We start from the raw sequence: 18891 nt of genomic DNA, 5'->3' as shown, positions 1-18891 counted from the left end.
AGTGTCGAGTGGGGCACCCAGGGCTGCTAGGCCGAGAATTAGGCAGTAGCTTGTGGTTCTTCAGCAGTTGAATGAAGGAGACCTCCTTCTTGTTATGCGAGGCCGGAACCTGTCTTATGCCGCTGCTGAACCGAGCATGACCAGCAAGATTTCTAGTCGGGACGGGAGCCTGGAGTCGCACTTTGCGTTTGCTCCGCCTCTTTGGGCGGACGTCAGCAGGTGGGGGCGCTCGAGGCTCATACAGGGAGGGAAGCGCTGAAGCCTTGGAACAGGAGGCTATCACTGGAGCCCGACTGACACCTCCACTCTCCAAGAGCAATTTAACAGAATGGTGCAGCAGAGCACCGATGGATCTCGGTCCAGCCCCGTTAAGGTTGGGTAACCGACTCATGTCACCACAATCCTGCAGAAACAGAGAATCTGTCCTTTTTTCTATTTAGACTTTTTAACTTCTTATGATGATCACCTGGATTTGATATACTTGATTTTTGAAGATCAAAAGAACACCCGTACCCCTGGACCAAAACTCCACTAGTCCTAGAAAAATTATTGTACATTTTAAAACTATTAAATTGTTCTACATCACGATATCATATTATATTTAATATAAATTGGTGGTCCAAAATCAAATTCCTGCCTACAGGTGCTCACCACAGTTCATGGTGAAGTTCGGACCGCTAATAAACTTTCGTTGGTATTCTACTGACAACTTGATGTTTCATGATAATTACATCATGGACGCTTATTGTGACGCAATAATGCATTTCAACTCTCCTGCCAGACAACACTCCATATTGCCGCAACATTGTTGCCAGCGCCAGTCCGTTCTGTAGCAACCCATCTATAGTTTGATATTAAGCAATAAATCATTGAAAAAATTGCTGCATAGATTAGCCTACTGACATAAATCAACAAAAGAATGCAAGAAAGGAATTACGCATAGCCTATATAGATACCCAATGATGCGTCCTATAATTTTGTTTGTCTCCCATTTCTCTCATGCTTTATGAAGCATTTCAATTACTTCAAACCTTCATCCAACTGAATCTGGGTAGTATCTGTTTGAAATCGTGGATGCACAATTCACAAACATGTAACTTGATTTGTGAACAATACAAGATTATCAAACATGGAACTTCATATGTGGATAAATACACTAGATTACAGTCATGTAACCTATCTTCATAAATAGCCTGCAACAAGATTGTCGCACGCCAGACATTGTACAGGCTAATTAAGTTGTATGATGCTTTGAGAATAAATAACGTTATAGCCTATACAGGCTATATCAACCAACATCTGATAAACTGCACCAAAGGTTTTTGGACTTTGAACAATTGCATGTTGTTCGTTCCCGTGCGTCTCTCTCTCTGTAACCTACTGCACCGCGCTCTGCGTCCCGCTATTCCAAAGGTGCGTCAGCGCACGGCACTGTAGCAATCTGTCCACAATTCTGGAGAATAGACCGGTCTACACCAAATAACACACATCAACGAGGACTTCTGTTTGTTTTCATCATGTCGACTTTACAGGAGGCTGTCAAGGAGAGGAGATATGGGGGAGTTGGCCGCTGTAAATGCATCTTTTGGTTTGCGGTTGCTCACGACATATTTGGTGTGCTGATATTGCTGACTGGAGTGTTTGCAGACTTTTTCTGTCATGACCTTTTCGTCTATTCAGGAGCTGTCATCATCTTCCTCAGCCTGATCTGGTGGGTATTCTGGTACTCAGGTAACATCGAGGTGCCGCCTGAGGAATTGGAGGATGACGTCGGCTTGATCAAAACAAGGAACAAAGGACTCAGTGGAGTTGTCAGGAAAGTGTCCAACCGTCTCACCAACGGAATTAGGAACTCGTTCAGAAGGAACGGGAGAGCCAACGGAGAGGGGGCCCGATTAACGGATGGAAATAATACTGCTGCTCAGCAAGCTGCTGTTGGGCTTTCAGTTATTTACCAGAACACCACAGTTTCTACTGTCAATGAACTTCAGAGGGAGCCTCTGTCAATATGATTTGATGGGTAATTGTGTTTCTACATCAGACAGTGGCCTACGTGTATAACCTATACACCAACGGTGTAGGACAAGGGTCTATAATAACCAATTGACGAAGTGAATCAATTGTTACTTTTCTCCTTTACATGCGAAGGAAAAAAAGACATGTATTTGCCTCACTGGTAATGATTAAGCAACCTCAACTTCTTATCTGGAAAGAATACACATGCCGTTTTATCTTATAGATAAAGTGGTAGACTTTGTACATTAGGCTGCATAGGGTCTACACTATAGTACAATTAAATGTTGCTTATAATGATGACAACAAAGCACTTGATAAGAGTGATTGAGATTCTTCAAATGCTATTTCATTCAACTCTGATAATGTGTATAATGTGGGCAACTTTAATTGATTGAATTAAAATAATTGATTCAATTGTTGTATCAATGTTTTAAGTGAAATGTGACACACTCTTTTGTACAATAACTTTTCATGTATTCCTTCCTACTAAAACATGCCTTGTGAATTGTTTAAAGACTATTTATTGGTAAATCATATGTATGCACATATGACTGTCAGTCCTTTGTCAAAACAAATAGGCTCACACAGTATAGGTAAACAGAGAGTTGGTCATACTGTATCATGAACTTCTTGCATTGTGGTTCTGTCCATGAGCAATACACTCATTAAGATACGGTGTTAAAAAAGATTAAATGATTGATGATGCTCCATATTCTCCAAATTGTTGCCCTATTATTTGAGGTTTTAAAGTTATAATTTATCTTTTGGGGTGAGTGAAATCTGTGTCTAGGGCTGTAGTTCCTCTTGTTATGACATAACAAGTCAACTCAGTTCTCAGTTTCTCTGTGGTAAAGGTACTTCCCCTACATTAGAGATAATTTACATATTCTTAATTCACTTTTAAAACTAGGCCCACAAGATCTCCCCAGCCAGAAACTGGAAATTTCAGATTCCATATAGACACTATTCTACCATCATCCACAGTGATGACGGAGGGTGAGTGTGCTCTAGGCTACTACTATGACAGACTTGTTGAGGAGTGTAAACATTGCTATTTACGATGCAACTCACCGCCTAGGGTATGCAAAACATCCTGTGCCCCATGTAAGTACAATGCCATTTTAACTTTTTACCTTATGGAACTCTACATTCAGTGACTGAATATCTGAAAGGTATACAGTACTGCTGTGTGTGTATTGCCATGCTATATCTCATTCCGTAAGCAAGCATTGAGAAATTAAAATGGCTTAGTGAATGTGAATATACAGTAGTAGAGACATCATTGGTATCTATCTTGTTGTGATTTACTAATTGACTGTGATATTTGGATGAACAATCTGTGCATGATCTCATACTGTAAGAGAGAGACAGTGGGAGTAATAACGTGTGTAAGAAGATAGAACACGGGTTCCCAAATGTTTTTGTCTCGTGACCCCAGTAATCAACATCAGTAATTCAACATCAGTAATTCAACATCAGTAATTCAACATCAGTAATTCAACATCAGTAATCAACATCAGTAATCAACATCAGTAATTCAACATCAGTAATCAACATCAGTAATCAACATCAGTAATTCAACATCAGTAATTCAACATCAGTAATCAACATCAGTAATTCAACATCAGTAATCAACATCAGTAATCAACATCAGTAATTTCCTATAACCCCAATAACTTGATTGCGGGCCGTTCTAACGAACGAATGACATCGAAGTGTATTCTAATCGCCTAAAAGATGCTCTCATTGGTTGGATTTGAACCACAAAACACTGCAATATAGTCTACAGGTACAAAGCACGGACAGGTTTGTCTTCATACAAAAATAAAAATGTGCGTGTCTTATTTATCAAATCATAGAGGTTAGTTTGATTTTCTCAGGGGACCCCAATTTGAAATCAGGGAACCCCACATGGGGTCCTGACCCTAAGTTTGGGAACTGCTGGCATAGAAACAACGTTCATCTTTTTCCCTGGTGTGATGACAATCCTATTCAGCATCAGAGAGCAAAGCCCCAGAGACCAACAACGTCCGCCTGATCCTGGTGTGGCTGTTCATATTCCTGTGTGCTTTCACTACACTCCTCCTGCTCCTGCAAGTGCTGCGTAAAAAGACATGCAGACCATTCCCTAAGAAAAAAGGTAACAAAGCACATTTAGACCAATGAGATTACGTATGGGTCAGTGGAGGCTGGTGGAGGTAGAAATCGGAGGACGTGTTTGATACCATTCCTCATTCCATTCCATGCATTACAATGAGCCCGTCCTCTGATTTCTACCTCCACCAGCCTCCCCTCGTGTGGGTAATCAACAAGCTGACATGGGTTGTTATTAACAGACAGGTTATCTTTCGGTCATGACATGTCACAATACCCTCACATTCAACAGCTGATCTTGAAAGTGCTTGATCAGGGGAGGCTGGTGGAGGTAGACATCGGAGATAAGATACCATATCTTATTCCATTCCATGCATTACAATGAGCCTGTCCTCCGATTTGTACCTCCACCAGCCTCCCCTGTGAATGACATAGCTGTCTATATTTGTATCCAGACCAGCACACTTTAGTGAGCTAGAACCTTTAAACAAGACCTAATGAATGTCCCTGATACAACCCATTCCAAAACCTAGAGTCTGTGTCACAATCTGTAACTCATGTCAATGTTCTCTAACAGCGTCAAGGCTAGAGGGACCAGAGGGTAACGGAATGGAGAGGGGCTCTGATGTCATTGATCAGGCAGAAGACAGGGGAGGCGGCGGCACCATGAAGAGTGGAGCATTTGTCCTGGATGGAATGGACTGCCAGACTCACTGCAACTCCAGCCTCCCTGTCCCTTCTACGGAGGAGGGCACTGCCATGCTAGTCACCACAAAGACAGTACAGACCTATACCTACTCAGAGATCTGCACTGAGGAAAATACTTTGGGTTTATGGAGGTCTGACTTTAAAGTGTGAAAAACAACAACAACAACAACACACACACACACACACACACACACACACACACACACACACACACACACACACACACACACACACACACACACACACACACACACACACACACACACACACACACACACACACACACAATCGAGTAAAAAGCTGTGTACTTGGCATAATATGAAACAAAGTAAATAAATCGAAGGAAATAGAGAGACAAAATATTTGTCAACAGAGTCAACATTGAGTGGATTAAAAAAGAAAAGAGAAAACAATGGATGAGAGAAGTAAATATTAACCAAGGTAGATGAACTACAGCTCCCATGCATCCCAGTCCTACCCTATCATATGACAACAGTGTGCTTTGTCATGTGACTTCACACAGCTATGCTGTTTCGTTTTGCAGTGGCACAGAGGTGTCACATAAACAGTCCTTTGATTAAGGCTTATTGTTGAAACAGATTCAGGACAGTCCACGAAACGAACCACCGAGTGCTGCCGGGTTAGTAAGTCATACATTGCATCCGCATATGTGACTCGAGGTAACTCTGATAGCGACAGATAAACATCTATTCGCCAGGCCTCTGTAGTCGGCGCCGCCACCGTGACAGCAACAGTTCGGACCCGCCTGCGGTTGTGTCGATACAACTAGGCACCATGGAACTAGCGCTCAGTCACCAAAACCTGTACAGCATGTGGTGAATAGTTACATGAATCTGGATTTACACTGAATTGACCCTGCACGCGGAAGCTTGGACGTGAAGAGCCATGAACTAGTGTACATGTCAACACTATCAGACTTTGACTGTCAGAATGAACGGTGAGTTGTGGAACAAACATACACATTTCACACCTCAGTTGTGTCTGATTTGCGTGTACTGAGGAGGGAAATGTCCTGTGTTCAGGCAGGCGTGAACTAACTTGAAAAGGTTGCACTTCTTTTGACTGAATCATGTTAAATCTTCCATGCATATCGAATTAGCCTACTGCATGACATCAGAGGTCCTGAATTAAGCCTATTGTTGATTAGTCATAGAGATGTCTGCCTTCTGATCGAGATCCTTCCACACACAGTCTCTCCAAGGTCGTTTGCAACGTGTTAGTAAACCAACAACAAATAGTATAGATTTCACTGGCAAGTTGTTTTTAAAGTTGTGTTATTTCGTTTTTTGTTTTGTCCCTCTACCCACTAGAATAAAGATTCATATGATTTAAATGTTTTTTCTCTTTGTGGACGTCATCATAACATCGTACACATTCACGTTTTAAACACGATGAACCTAAAGTGTGCACAGTGCACCTCTGTGATACAGAGTTAAGCTTGGGTGTAACAGACCTCCTTCATCCAATGATCAGGCACTCAGCAGAATAACACGAGGAGACAACACCTCCTGGAGAGGCTGCTGGATGCTGTCAAACAGGTGAGTGACTCCACAGCAAGCCTAACAAGCAGCTTGATTAAGCCAGTAGTAGGCCATGTGGCTGGTCGCCAGATAGGCGTCTCATATAGTCTCCATGAAATACTATAATAATGTGCTAATGTAGTGTTATTACAGTGCTGTTTATGGTTAAGATGTATTGTGTGCTATGCTCTCACTCTGGCAGCTGGTCATAGGTAGTTTCCATTGTGGTATTCCCCATGTGATTAGGGTAGACTTCCTGTAGGCTCACTTTGAGGAAGTTAATTCGTTATAGTTCTCATATTCCTGAAATGTGTCTTCTCAGTGCCAAATCCGCTTTGGAGGACGAAAGGAGATAGCCTCAGACACAGACAGCAGGTAAGAATGTGCCTCAGTACTCCACAACTGTGTGTGTGTGTGTGTGTGAATTTGTGTAATGTGTGTAATGTGTGTAATGTGTGTGTGTCTCTCATTCCCTGCAGGGTGATCTGTCTGTGTGCCCAGTTTGAGGCTGTGCTCCAACATGGCCTAAGGAAGAGCAGAGGCCTGGCTCTCACTGCTGCTGCCATAAAGCAGGCTGCAGGCTTCACCAGCAAGACTGAAGCAGGTACACAGCATGGCACCACCCACTACCAACCAGCCTGCTAAACCACCATGAAAATCAAGGACCCATTTGATTTCAGAAAGTCAAAATGCAAGAAAAGTTTGGGAACCACAGCATCATAGAACAAGAAGGACAAATCTCTTAGGCTACGGAAACTCTTGATTTGAGTCTGACACAATTGATTTGTGTCATGAATCAAATCAGTAACATCATGTCATGCCCACGCAAAACACAGGAGCTTTTTAGGGTAGTAACAACCTCGTGCTACAAGCCATTATTAGCCAGGGTACTCACCTCAGTACTCTGCGGTACGAGAGAACGCCCAAGGTTCTGTCCACACAGGAAACAGATGCTATAAAACCCTCATATTGATACCAGGTGCAGATACTGGCTGTGAAACTAGAGGGTTATGCAACAGATATAGTCAAAAATTGCGTGAAATGGAAATCCTCTCTCTCAATTTCAATCTCTCTCTCGTTCTATTGAGGGCTTGACTGGTCGGTGAAGTGAATACTCTCTATCTCCCCTTTTCGCTTTCTCTCTCTCTCTCTCTCTCTCTCTCTCTCTCTCAGGTCAACCTTACACCTGCTGTGGTTTTGCACTCTTAAAAGTAGAAGGGTTCATTTGATAAAGAGACAGAAGTACGCTGAGCAATTCCATGCTAATTACTAATGTTACAGTCATCTTCTTTACCCTTGTTCATACCTGTCGTTCATACCTGGCTGTACAAGTTGTCAAAACTTTGTCAGATGTTATCCAGGTGTTATCCGATTCTACTTTTTATTTTACTTTTATGTATTATCTAAGATGAGACCTTTTGGGCTTCAATCTCACAGTCCTTGGGCCTCTCCCCTAGCTCTCCTCTCAGAGTTAACAAGGCACTGGTGATGACAGCTAGGACGGTAGGTCTTCATTTAGGCTCCCCGCTCCCTTAATGAAGCCTAAATGAGCCCAGTGCCACAGCCTGAAATAGCTTTTGTCTATCGCACTGTTCTGCAGCCATATGGTGATATGCAAAACAGAGACTTCCACAGCACACGTCCTCCTTAATTACCGTGCTCTTGAAATCTTGCAGCCCAACAAACTCTCAAACTGTTATGCAAGTTGAGGGTTATACAAAAATTGTGAAAACGGTTGGCTTATAGGTGTGTGTACGTTGTCACTAGATGTCGTGAGGTGACTGCAGCCTTATGAGGTGTGAAACGCTGCTAATTAGTCTGGGGATGAATAGGACTGTTTAGATCTTTTGCTATCCTAAAGTTGTTCTTTCGGCTTCATCTGGCTGCTTTCACACTTTTGGAACTTTGCTCTTTGACATGGGATGACAATTGTCTCGTTGGATGACATTCTGTCTCAAGGAGTTCTTTTCATAGTGATCATGGGACTGACTCAGTATGGATGCAAGCAGAAAAACTTGTATAGCTAGCGTGTATAGTTCAAGCCCAGGGGTGTGTAATCATGCCTTCCTCTCACTTTCCTCTCTCTCTCTCTTTCTCTCTTTCTCTCTCTCTCACTCTCACTCACTCACTCACTCACTCACTCACTCACTCACTCACTCACTCACTCACTCACTCACTCACTCACTCACTCACTCACTCTCTCTCTCTCTCTCTCTCTCTCTCTCTCAGAGCTGACCTTCTGGTTCTATGTGAAGGAGCATCTGAACCGTCACGAGCTGCAGCGTTTCTACTCCCTGCGTCACATCTCCTCTGAGCTGGGCCGCGGCCGCGCCTGGCTCCGCTGTGCCCTCAACGAACACTCACTAGAACGCTACCTACACACGTTGCTCGCAGACCGCACGCGCCTCGGGTCAGTGTGTCTGTGTGTGTCTATGTGTGTGTCTGTGTGTGTGTCACGTTATACATGCCTCAATTCAGGGTGTGTGGCCATATCCGTTGTATGTCATGTTGTGTTTGTCTGTGTATTTTTCTAGTACCTTCTATGAAGACTGGGCGTTCATTCTGGATGAGGAGAGGGCGAGCATGATCCCCACCATGGCTGCAGGTGAATGTCTCTGATTAATGTGGTAAAACACACAGCGTTCTGTGGTAAACCTGATGTGTCAGTGATGGGTCATTTTCCTGTGTTTGAGCTGTTTTGTTTATTTCTACGTATTTATTTAACCTCTACTTAACCAGAAAAGTAAACTGAGAACCAATTCGACGACCTGGCCAACAGGCATAACATGGCAACAAAGGAATTCTGTACTGAACAGCACACACCTCACAATACGCCTGTTCTGTTCCGCTCTGCTGACATTCTCTCTCCTCTGCCTACAGGGCTGAACTCCATCTTGTTCGCCATCAACATTGACAACACAGACCTGAACGGTGTGGCCCGGGCAGGTGGCTCTTCGGTGTCCTACCTGCTGAAGGAGTCCACCCAGGGCATAGAGAGTCTGTGGAAGGAGTCCACCCAGGGGGTCAGCACCCTGCTCAGAGAGATCAGCACCGCCACCGCCGTGGTGCCAGGCTTCACCCCACGCACCGAAGGCTCCTCAGACCCGCTACCTGTGCTCCCACGCAGCGCCTCTGCTGGTAGGGAGAGGTTACTACACCTCAGATGCAGATTGATTGATTGATTGATTTACCGATGGAACATAAAGTGCATCACACAAACTGACACCCAGAGCTTGTACAGAAATCAATATCAAAATCTCCATTTAAGAACTGAAGCCACTGCCATTTTAACAGGGTCATTTCATCAAAGCTGTGGGCTCATATCTGTTATATGATGTAGTTGTCCCCTCCCTGTCCTACCCCCTGCTCATTCCTGTTCAGCCTTCCCCTCATTTGGTAGCCTGGAGCCTGTTGGATTTGTGTCATTGTTTCTAAGGGCAAGGATATCATGGAAATGGTATCATGGTGATCTGCAATAGAACTGACCATAGCCTCCATGTACTCTCCCTTCTCTCAGACTCCGGCCTAAGGAAGGAGCGACGCAGGAAAAAGAAAATCACCAACATCATCTCCTTCGATGACGACTTGGACGGGGGAGCGGAGGATGAGGAGGAGATGGAGGAGGAGGCGGGCAGGAGTCTGAGGAAGAATGTCACTGCTCCTCAGGGGAGTCTCGAGGAGGGCATAGACCCACTGGAGCCAGCCTTCTCCCTCTCGCCTGCCCAGAATGGGCTGACTGAGCCTGGGATCGTGAGCTGGGCGGGGTCCCCACTTCTCCCCAGAGCTCCGCTGGACACCAAGAGTATTGATAATGAGGAAGAGGAGGAGGAAGAGGAGGAGGTCTACAAGAGCAGGCCAGAGACACAGGAGGAGAGGGCCCGTGCTGACCAGTGAGTACTCTAGCATTCATAAGACATTCACTCATACTCATTGTCCAAGAGCTGGCGATTAAGTCACTTTCATTGGTGCAGTTAGTACTTTGTAAGCTTAGTTAGTCAATCACTCCTGACGTGTGTGTGTGTGTGTGTGTGTGTGTGTGTGTGTGTGTGTGTGTGTGTGTGTGTGTGTGTGTGTGTGTGTGTGTGTGTGTGTGTGTGTGTGTGTGTGTGTGTGTGTGTGTGTGTGTGTGTGTGTGTGTGTCGTTTGTTTTCCAGAGTGGTGGTGGGGAGCCTATCCAGTGTGTCTACGTGGAGCCCCCCGCAGGCGATGAATGATAATGACAGCTCAACAACAGACATTCTCATCCCTGTGGCCTCCAGTGACTTCTACCCTCAACCAGGTGGGACTCCTCTCCTCTCTCCTCTCCTCTACATGCACGGTTGGCAATGAAGAGAGATGATCTTCATGCTACCAAGCTTTCAGGAAACTCACCCCTGAGCTACAGATTCCTAAATGAGTCAGCATTCAAGATACCGTCTCTCTTACATTTGTTTTTACTTTCATTTTGTTTCAGTCAGCTCCGTCGAGGATACAGTTGCATTTCCTCTCCGGGCGAACACCACAGGGCTTGTGGGCGACTGTGAGACGAACAGATCCCACCTGCAGTTCAAGTACGCCACCATGCCATTTTTACTGAAAAATAATTGCACACCGAGGGGTATGTTATTGGACAGAGATATCAAACCTCTCTCTCTCTGATCTTTCCCAGTATGGAGTCCAGCCCGCCGGCCCAGAGTGCACCTCTCTCCAGTGTGCTGCCTACCCCAGGTTTGCCAGAGTCCATGACAGTGGGTGAGTAGATGTCCTGTCCTTCCTGTCTGTCACAGGGGCTGTTGAGATCAAGTCAGACGATAGTATATTATTTATAACTCATTAGTCCCAACCTCATTTGATGGGAAACTTTGTCTGTTATCTTTTAGTTAGTCATCCTCAACTCTTTGAGTTATATTCTGAAGGTGAGGATGTCTGATGTAAATCTTTTGGGCTTTCACGTTGAAACAATGGACTTGACAGCAGTTTGTTTGACATCCACCAGATGGCACTGTTGATTCAGTATTGCTGTTCTCCTGATGTGCAGTTTAACTGTATAACAAATGCTCCTACCACTGAGACAGAGAAGTGGGATTGTAAAAGCCTGTATGCTTTGGGAATATTTTTTTGGAATACACAAACCGGTGTGCGTACATCCAGAACTGTAACATGTCTCTCGCAGTCTCTTGCTGTCTCTTTTCTTGGGTGTTAAATTCCATAAAGCTTACCACAGGTTAGCCCCACTGTTGCTACTATTGATGCTAAGTGTTTCTTGTGTGTGAGGGCCAGCCCAAGCCTGTAATCTGAATTAGGGAAGGGGATCTCTGTGACTGGCTTTAAGCACTGTGTGAGTGCAGCAGTCACGTCTCCTGTCCCACAGTTGGAGGAGATTATAGTCGAAGACACACGAGAGGAGCAACTATCATCACAAGAGCTGTGTGTGTGCGTGTGCGTGTGTGCGCATGTGTGTGTGTGCGTGCATATATGTGTGTGTGTGTGTGTGTGTGTGCATGCGTGCATGCCCATGTGCCTGTGCATGCGTGCTTGTCAAAGCATGTAACTGGAGCGGAGCGGGCCCATTTTGACAGGAGTGCGGAGTGAGTTTCCAAAAGGCTGAAGCGTCAGCCTTCTCTGTCTCTCCAATTCCGCTTCGGTACCACTCACACCATGAGCTCAGGACATGCCCAGCGCAGTTCACAGCCTATGTTATTTTAGTACAACTAAATGTTTTTGAGATGTTGAGCGTTTCATATTCCTGTCAGGCTGTCGTGTGTTGCAAATGCATCACATTTTGTTTCTTAAATGATTGGCTAGTCTAGTAATAATAATAATAATAATAATAATAATTCTGATAATAATAATAATTTATTTTTTGTTCCTTTTCACCTATTCCTAGTTCGTGAATTCCTAGTCGTGAACCAAACGGTCACCTGTGTTGTTCATTATAATACTTCCAATTATAATCCATTCAAATCAAATGTGTCTGGTTTCCTTTGATTAACCTCAGTGCCACTTACTGTACACTCTATTGAATTCACAATGGACAAACCTTTGGAGTCCGTCATGTGTGCCAGTATAGAGAACATTAAGCAGCATCATTATATTAGTGCCTGCTGTTTTGCTGTTTTACTCGATCTATAATAGGAACTATTGTCCATGTCTACAGGCTACCCCCCCCCCCCCCCCCCCCCTCACACACACACACACACACACACACACACACACACACACTGTCATTTGTCACGCCTATCAGAAGTAAGACCGAGGGGTGCCTCTACAGAGCTCCCTAATGGATCATTGGTCGCTCCCTCCTGTGGTGAACGCGTGGTTGGACTAAAGGTCACGTTTATTTCTGGATTACTGATGTGGTGATTGGAGCGCGGCAGACAATGGGCTTCCTCCTCTACTCTACCTCCTCCTCCTCATCATCATCCTCCCCTTCACCTCTTCAGCGAGGCCCTTAACAGCAGTTTGGTGTTGCATGTGAATGCAGTGCTATGGTATGCTGTAGAACTATGTGCTAAGGTGTGCATGTCACATGCAGGACAGACTATCCCCCCTGCAGGTTAGACTGGGCCTAGGGCCATAGTTGTATTTTAGGCAAGTGGATATGGGATGGATTGTCAGTCCAATCAATAGCACAACAGTGCTAATGTCAACATGATTTTTTTTTTCTGTTGATGTTCTGTATATATATATATATATATATATATATATATATATATATATATATATATATATATACCTATATATATATATATATATATATACTGTAGGTTATTTTTCTCTACATTTGTAATGATTTCTCGTCACCAGTTGAGCTTCGCCAAGCCATTGTTGCCATGATGAACAGGAAGGATGAGCTGGAGGAGCAGAACACGTGAGTTCACCTGGTGTTTCCTTAAGGCCTCTAGTTATGGAACTGTAACAATGTTCAATAAGACTTTTCAAGCCCTTCTCGCAAGTTTCTTCAGGAACTTGCTTTTCTAGAACATAATGGGATTGATGAGTATGAGTGTGATGGTGTATTTTTGAGAGACTGTGTTGTTTTCCTCCGCTGTGGCCCAGGTCCCTGCGCAGCCTCATGGATGGGGAGATGGAGCACTCTGCTGGGCTGAGACAGGAGACAGACACCCTGAGGAGACGGCTGGAGGAGCTGGAGGAGAGACACACTGCCAAGGTCCAAGCTCTGGGCAGGTGGGTAACGCTCCGGGGCGGGGGCGGGGGTGTGGGGTTGCGTTGCTGATCCAGGATCAGATGGTTCTTTTGGCAGAACCAGTCTAGAAAGATGAAGTCCGATATTAAACCTTTTGCTGAAAATGTCTCTCTGTATCGCCCTTTCAGAAGTGCAATGTGGAAAAAAGCAACTATTTGTAATAGGTTGAATACCAGCTTTAGCCTTGTGAGGCTCAACCATACAAAAAGAGGAGCACTTAACAGACCCCAGTGGATGAATCAGACTCTAGCCAGGATATTTAAGACTCTGTCAAAGAGGTTGTGACTCACTGTGCCATGGGGGTTTTAATAGAAATGTCATTTTAGCTCACATATGTCAAAAACAGCAAACACAGAACTTGGGGCCATTGAATGGGGCCATTGTCGTCCACTCAGCAGCTGCTTTTTTGGTTTGGTGTGGTGCTGAAGTGGTTTTTTGGTTTAGTGCTGTGCTAAAGTGTTTTTTTGGTTTGGTTTGGTGCTGAAGTGGTTTTCGCGTACCGTAGGATCCCATTCACGGAGAGTTCAGAGATTTTCTCTTCCCTTTCCTTTACTTCATCAAACATAATCAGGACCATCATAACCCAGACAGTGACATCTGCACCAATTATTTTCCTCCACTGTCCTGATTTGCTTTGGTGTGTCTGTGTCTGTGTGTGTCTAAGTATTTGTGTAAGTGCATCAGCCAAATTCGTCGCATAGAGTGTGTTTGAGCTATTCTCCTCTGCATCCCTGAACCCAACAGGGAGCACCATCCACTCAGTCTCAAGTGTTATCCTCCAACCAAATCTGGCCAGATCAATAGAGGCTATAAATACCAGGGGAGCTGGTAAGCCCTCACCAGCGGTGTGTCTAACAAAGCAGAGTGGAGGGAAGCTGAGCCGCTCCCATAGATTGGACTGCATTGATTCTCCAGAGCTAAGTGGGCACTGGCGAAGACGTGGGCCCCACGCTGAGCAGCACTTTCTTAGACACACACGCACACATGCACACATGCACACACACACACACACACACACACACCGCATGCACGCACATGCACAGGCACACATTCAGGCACACACATGGGCGCAAACACTCCCACACTCCCACACTCCCAACCAGTATGCAGCCCCAGCCTCGTTGTCCCAGTGACGTTAGTGGAAGCACAAAGTGATTCTCACGCAGGCAGACTGGAAGGAAGCCAGGGGAGTGGGCTTAGGCAAGGAAGTGGTCCTTCATCAGTGGGTGGGTGGCTGCTTGGAAACACACACAGAGAAAAGAGAGATGCTGTTTTCTTAGTTGGCAGAGAGCGTTTCTTGAAGGTTGTTAAGATATTGATGTTCTGTGAAGAGTGAGAGAGAGAGGCCTGCGATTTGGACGGCTCAGTTGTTGAGAGGATCCTAGTTGTTTTGCTGTTTCGCGAAATCAATTATACTTCTCTCCCAAAGGGGCTCTCTCAACATTGAAGTTTCCCCAGACTTAACAACCTTATATTCTGTTTACTGTGCTCTGGGCATTGAGGAAAAGTCTTAGTAAAAACACTCAAATACCCTGTGAAAGCACTGTTGGGTTCTGTCGAACCTCTAAATTGCACTCTAGAGAATTAACTATCGGGATTATCTCTGCAGTCCATATTTACCATTTTGGTCTGAAATCACTGTCCTCCTAGGCATATGAGTATCAAACACTCCCTCTGAGTGTTAAATGATCTAGAATCTTCTTTTTAGGTTATACAGTATAGATACCAGTGGATGTTGGTGGAGGCAGAAATCGGAGGACCGGCTCATTGTAATGCATGGAACGAAATGAGGAATGGTATCAAACACACCATTCCTCCTTCCATTCCATGGAATTACAATTACAAATTACAATGAGCCCGTTCTCCAATTTCTACCTCCACCAGCCTCCCCTGATACATACAGTATAAGACTCTGGACCTATCTAAGTAGGGTTGCAAACTGGGAGCAAAACTTTTGGAACAGAGGCCTGCTAGCTGAACCTATCCAATACGAATGCTCAATTGATTCCCCGCCAAAAAAAAAGTTGACTCCCATTTTGTTGCTTCTGACTCTTTGGTTGAGAGAGCCTCCTTTAGACTCTTCCCCTGATCCAATTTCACTAATGGGCTTAGACTTAGACTGTCCATTTAGACAAATAGCTTTTAGGGTGGAATATCCCCTGTTAAATTACCTGTGATGACGTGCAGGGTTTTGGCTCCCCCACTGCCTGATGTGAATCTGAGAGGCTGCTGTGGGACCAGCAGGGGCCGAAGGACAAAGGATACACAGCTAACAGCAAAGTCAATCCGGTGTCTTTGAAACTTTCCACATGTGTTTGATCCCATTCCTCATTGTGTTCCATGCATTACCATGAGGCCGTTCCTCATTACGTTCCGTGCATCACAATGACCCGTCTCCCCTGGTCTCAAGGTACAGCTCTCATCACAATGACCCGTCTCCCCTGGTCTCAAGGTACAGCTCTCATCACAATCACAAGCTATGACATGTCTCTATGGCTGATATAGGGGTGCATCTTTTCTTAGGGCTGTTTTTTGTAACGCTCTTGTGAAGATCTATCTCATGGTTCCGGTCGGGTTCCTCAGATGTTTAGCCCTCAGAGATTCATTACAGCTTGTGTACACATCCTGCAGTGCCATTCAAGCTCTGGGCTGTAACATTATAGCCGTAAAATAGGATGTGTGTGTGTGCGCGCGTACGCATGTCCATGTGGGGCTTACAGGCGTATTGCAGAGGTGTGTGTGACAGAGTTATTACAGGCCTGTATATGAATACTAACCTGCGGGAGGGCTCGTTCTAGAGATCGATGAGACGCACCTGAGTCCCGGGATCCCCCCCCCCCACCCCCCCCCCCCCCCCCTCCCTCCCTCGGAACACCAGACATTTATTAGCTTTAATTAAATCACCCAGGAATTGTGTCTTGGCTCCACATGGCTCACCGACTCTGATAACGGAGGCCGGATCGCTCCTCTGAGAGCTCGTCAGCCGGCTTCCTGAGATCTCCCATCGGGCTCGTCCTTTGTGAGGAGGAAATGGGAAGTGATAAGCGAGGTACAAAGGGAGCGGGGAGGAAGAAGAAGGGAAGGCAGGGGTTGATTTTACTGCACCGTAATTCTGTTCAATTCTGATTGATTTCCCCAAACAACAGTAATCAACCGCGGTCCGTGTAAGCACAAATATACACACACACACACATACCTTTTGTAGATACACACACAGACACACGCGCACACACAGGCACACACACACACACACACACACACATACACACATGCATACATTCCTACTATACTAGGAATATATCTATACACAGTCTCCAGCGACAGTAAGCAATCACATAAAAACCTAGCCAGTGGATGTATAAAACAGCTCCAGAGATGGGATGTGGTTTTATAAGGCTGTATAAGACGGTAACACTGTTACCGTCTGGCCCACCAGGGCTGCTGGTGCTGGGGATGGGGATGGGGCTGAGGCGTGGGCTGAGATGAAACACGGTCCCCTTTTTTTTTGTGATCAAATATTTCTTGAAATGAATACACGCAGTTTACAACCAAAAGTGCGACTTGTTTTTTGAGTTGAACAATAACGGAAAAAAGATACATACTTAGATGAAAGAAAACACAAAATATACAAAATGCAGAATAATGTATTAAAGAGACATGGTCCCCTAACAACCTTGTCTGTGTTTGCCTGTGCGTACGCATGCGTGCGTGTGTGTGTGTGTGTGTCTGCGTCTGCAGGGAGAATGAAGTCCTCAAAGTCCAGCTGAAGAAGTATGTGGGAGCGGTCCAGATGCTTAAGAGAGAGGGGAGTCAAGGAAACGACGGTAAGATCTATGGTACACAAACTAGCACACACGCAGACAGACTAGCATGTTCTCTCTCTCTCTCTCTCTCTCTCTCTCACACATCAAGTATCCCTCTGTCCTGTAAAAAAGAGGCAGGAGAAGGTCCTTTATCACAAGGTCCTTTATTTTCATTAGTCATTGTTATAGGTCAGTGTTAAACCGCCACTCAAGGACATAAGTGAATAATAATCCATGCTTGGAGCACGCCCCTGTGAAACATAATTAGTTTTTTGCCTGTTACTTAGTCATTTGGGGGAATTTTGATAAAAGTCACTTTCTCTCCTGTTGCCCGGGGATAAAAACATGCTTTGTAAAGGGTATTGAGATAAGGCAGCTGTATCAAAGGCAAACAAAATGAACATGGCAGATTATGTAGGGTGACATAATGACTAATTACATTTGGAGGGGAAAGAGAGTGGTTATCAGTGCAGCTCTCCGGGTCTGAGGACGGTAGTATCTCCCTCCACCAGAGAGAGGGATTCTCCTCTGGCACCGTGTGGACACCTCTACAGGCACAGAGGACCAGGGAGGCTGAAGCAGTCGCCCGACTAAAAATATGAATTTTTCAGTTTTTCCAAAAGTGCTTTGTTGTGCCTGTGGATGGAAGTTCAGATGTGTGTGTGTTTATTTTTTTCTCAGGCCTTTCATCCCACCTGTCCTTGTAATCGTATTCATTATCATCTAACAGGCATGAGGCGCTCCTACTCTGAGACGTTTGTGAATACAGTGTAGTATGTGGGTGTCAGTGATGCACGGCTAGTGGTGGAGACGAGGATAGTTATTCTCTTCAGGACTAGTCTCCAGTGCCTCTGAGCGACTAAGGGTTCAAGGTTTTCTTTTAGATATTTGTTTGGTTTGAGTTGGAAGAGGTTTGAATCTACTGCGTTCCGTCTTATCTGGCGTCTCCTACTTAGAGGAAACATGCGCGTCATGGTTAAAACATCACAGTCACAACACATCACATCTCGCAGGTCTCAGCAATTACTGTTGCAGTCAGACATCCCCATCTCAAATCACATTGCTGCTTATGCCACAGACATGTAAGTGCATGGCTCCTGAACATTGAGGATGTATGATGATAATGATGTTCTAGAAGGCAGTAAAACGCTGAGGTTCTGTTCCCACACTAATAAAGAGCCCTAGCACAGCAGCCTGGCCAATTACCCACAATCCTTAGCCTTTCATGGGTCCCGATGGAGCCAGGCCCTACAGTGTACACAGTGATGCTTCTTCATGTAAATCTCCCAATTTGGTGTATCATTCAGCTGGTTGTGTTGTCTTTTCCCTTTCTGTTTCTCTCTCTCTCTCTGTCTGTGTTTTCCCCATCCCCCCACGTAAAAGACAGGCATACTGAATATTTTTACATCTGTGTCTAAATGATTTTCCCCACCATTCCTTCTGTCTCTATCACTAATGATGTGCCATACTCCATTTGACTTTGATGTTGAGTTGCAGCTGAAAGGCGGGTGGGGTGGGGGGGGGAGGGAGGGAGGGAGGGAAA

At 45.0% G+C, this 18891-nt stretch overlaps 2 protein-coding genes across 2 annotated transcripts in view; both read left to right on the top strand.

Moving 5' to 3' along the window:
• Positions 1–3002: 3002 nt before the first annotated feature.
• tnfrsf17 (TNF receptor superfamily member 17) lies at positions 3003–5608 on the top strand (the record flags this gene model as incomplete). Its single annotated transcript, XM_083687632.1, has 4 exons — positions 3003–3120; positions 4013–4156; positions 4688–4890; positions 5537–5608. 4 exons carry the CDS (start codon positions 3003–3005, stop codon positions 5606–5608), a joined length of 537 nt encoding a protein of 178 aa, XP_083543758.1.
• Positions 5348–18891, top strand: part of snx29 (sorting nexin 29) — a 60093-nt gene continuing 46549 nt past the window's right edge. Inside the window, exons 1-14 of the mRNA XM_083687898.1 lie at positions 5348–5776; positions 6313–6377; positions 6682–6734; positions 6839–6963; positions 8589–8769; positions 8894–8964; positions 9240–9497; positions 9877–10249; positions 10514–10638; positions 10813–10909; positions 11008–11090; positions 13146–13209; positions 13398–13526; positions 17284–17369. Of these exons, the coding sequence (XP_083544024.1) occupies positions 5770–5776; positions 6313–6377; positions 6682–6734; positions 6839–6963; positions 8589–8769; positions 8894–8964; positions 9240–9497; positions 9877–10249; positions 10514–10638; positions 10813–10909; positions 11008–11090; positions 13146–13209; positions 13398–13526; positions 17284–17369 (1717 nt within the window). The 5' untranslated portion in view covers positions 5348–5769. The remainder of the gene's footprint in view (positions 5777–6312; positions 6378–6681; positions 6735–6838; positions 6964–8588; positions 8770–8893; positions 8965–9239; positions 9498–9876; positions 10250–10513; positions 10639–10812; positions 10910–11007; positions 11091–13145; positions 13210–13397; positions 13527–17283; positions 17370–18891) is intronic.

The sequence above is a fragment of the Argentina silus genome (genome assembly GCF_951799395.1).
Source record: "Argentina silus genome assembly, chromosome: 16".
In the NCBI taxonomy this organism is placed as follows: Eukaryota; Metazoa; Chordata; class Actinopteri; order Argentiniformes; family Argentinidae; genus Argentina; species Argentina silus.
This window is presented reverse-complemented; position numbering and strand designations above follow the sequence as displayed.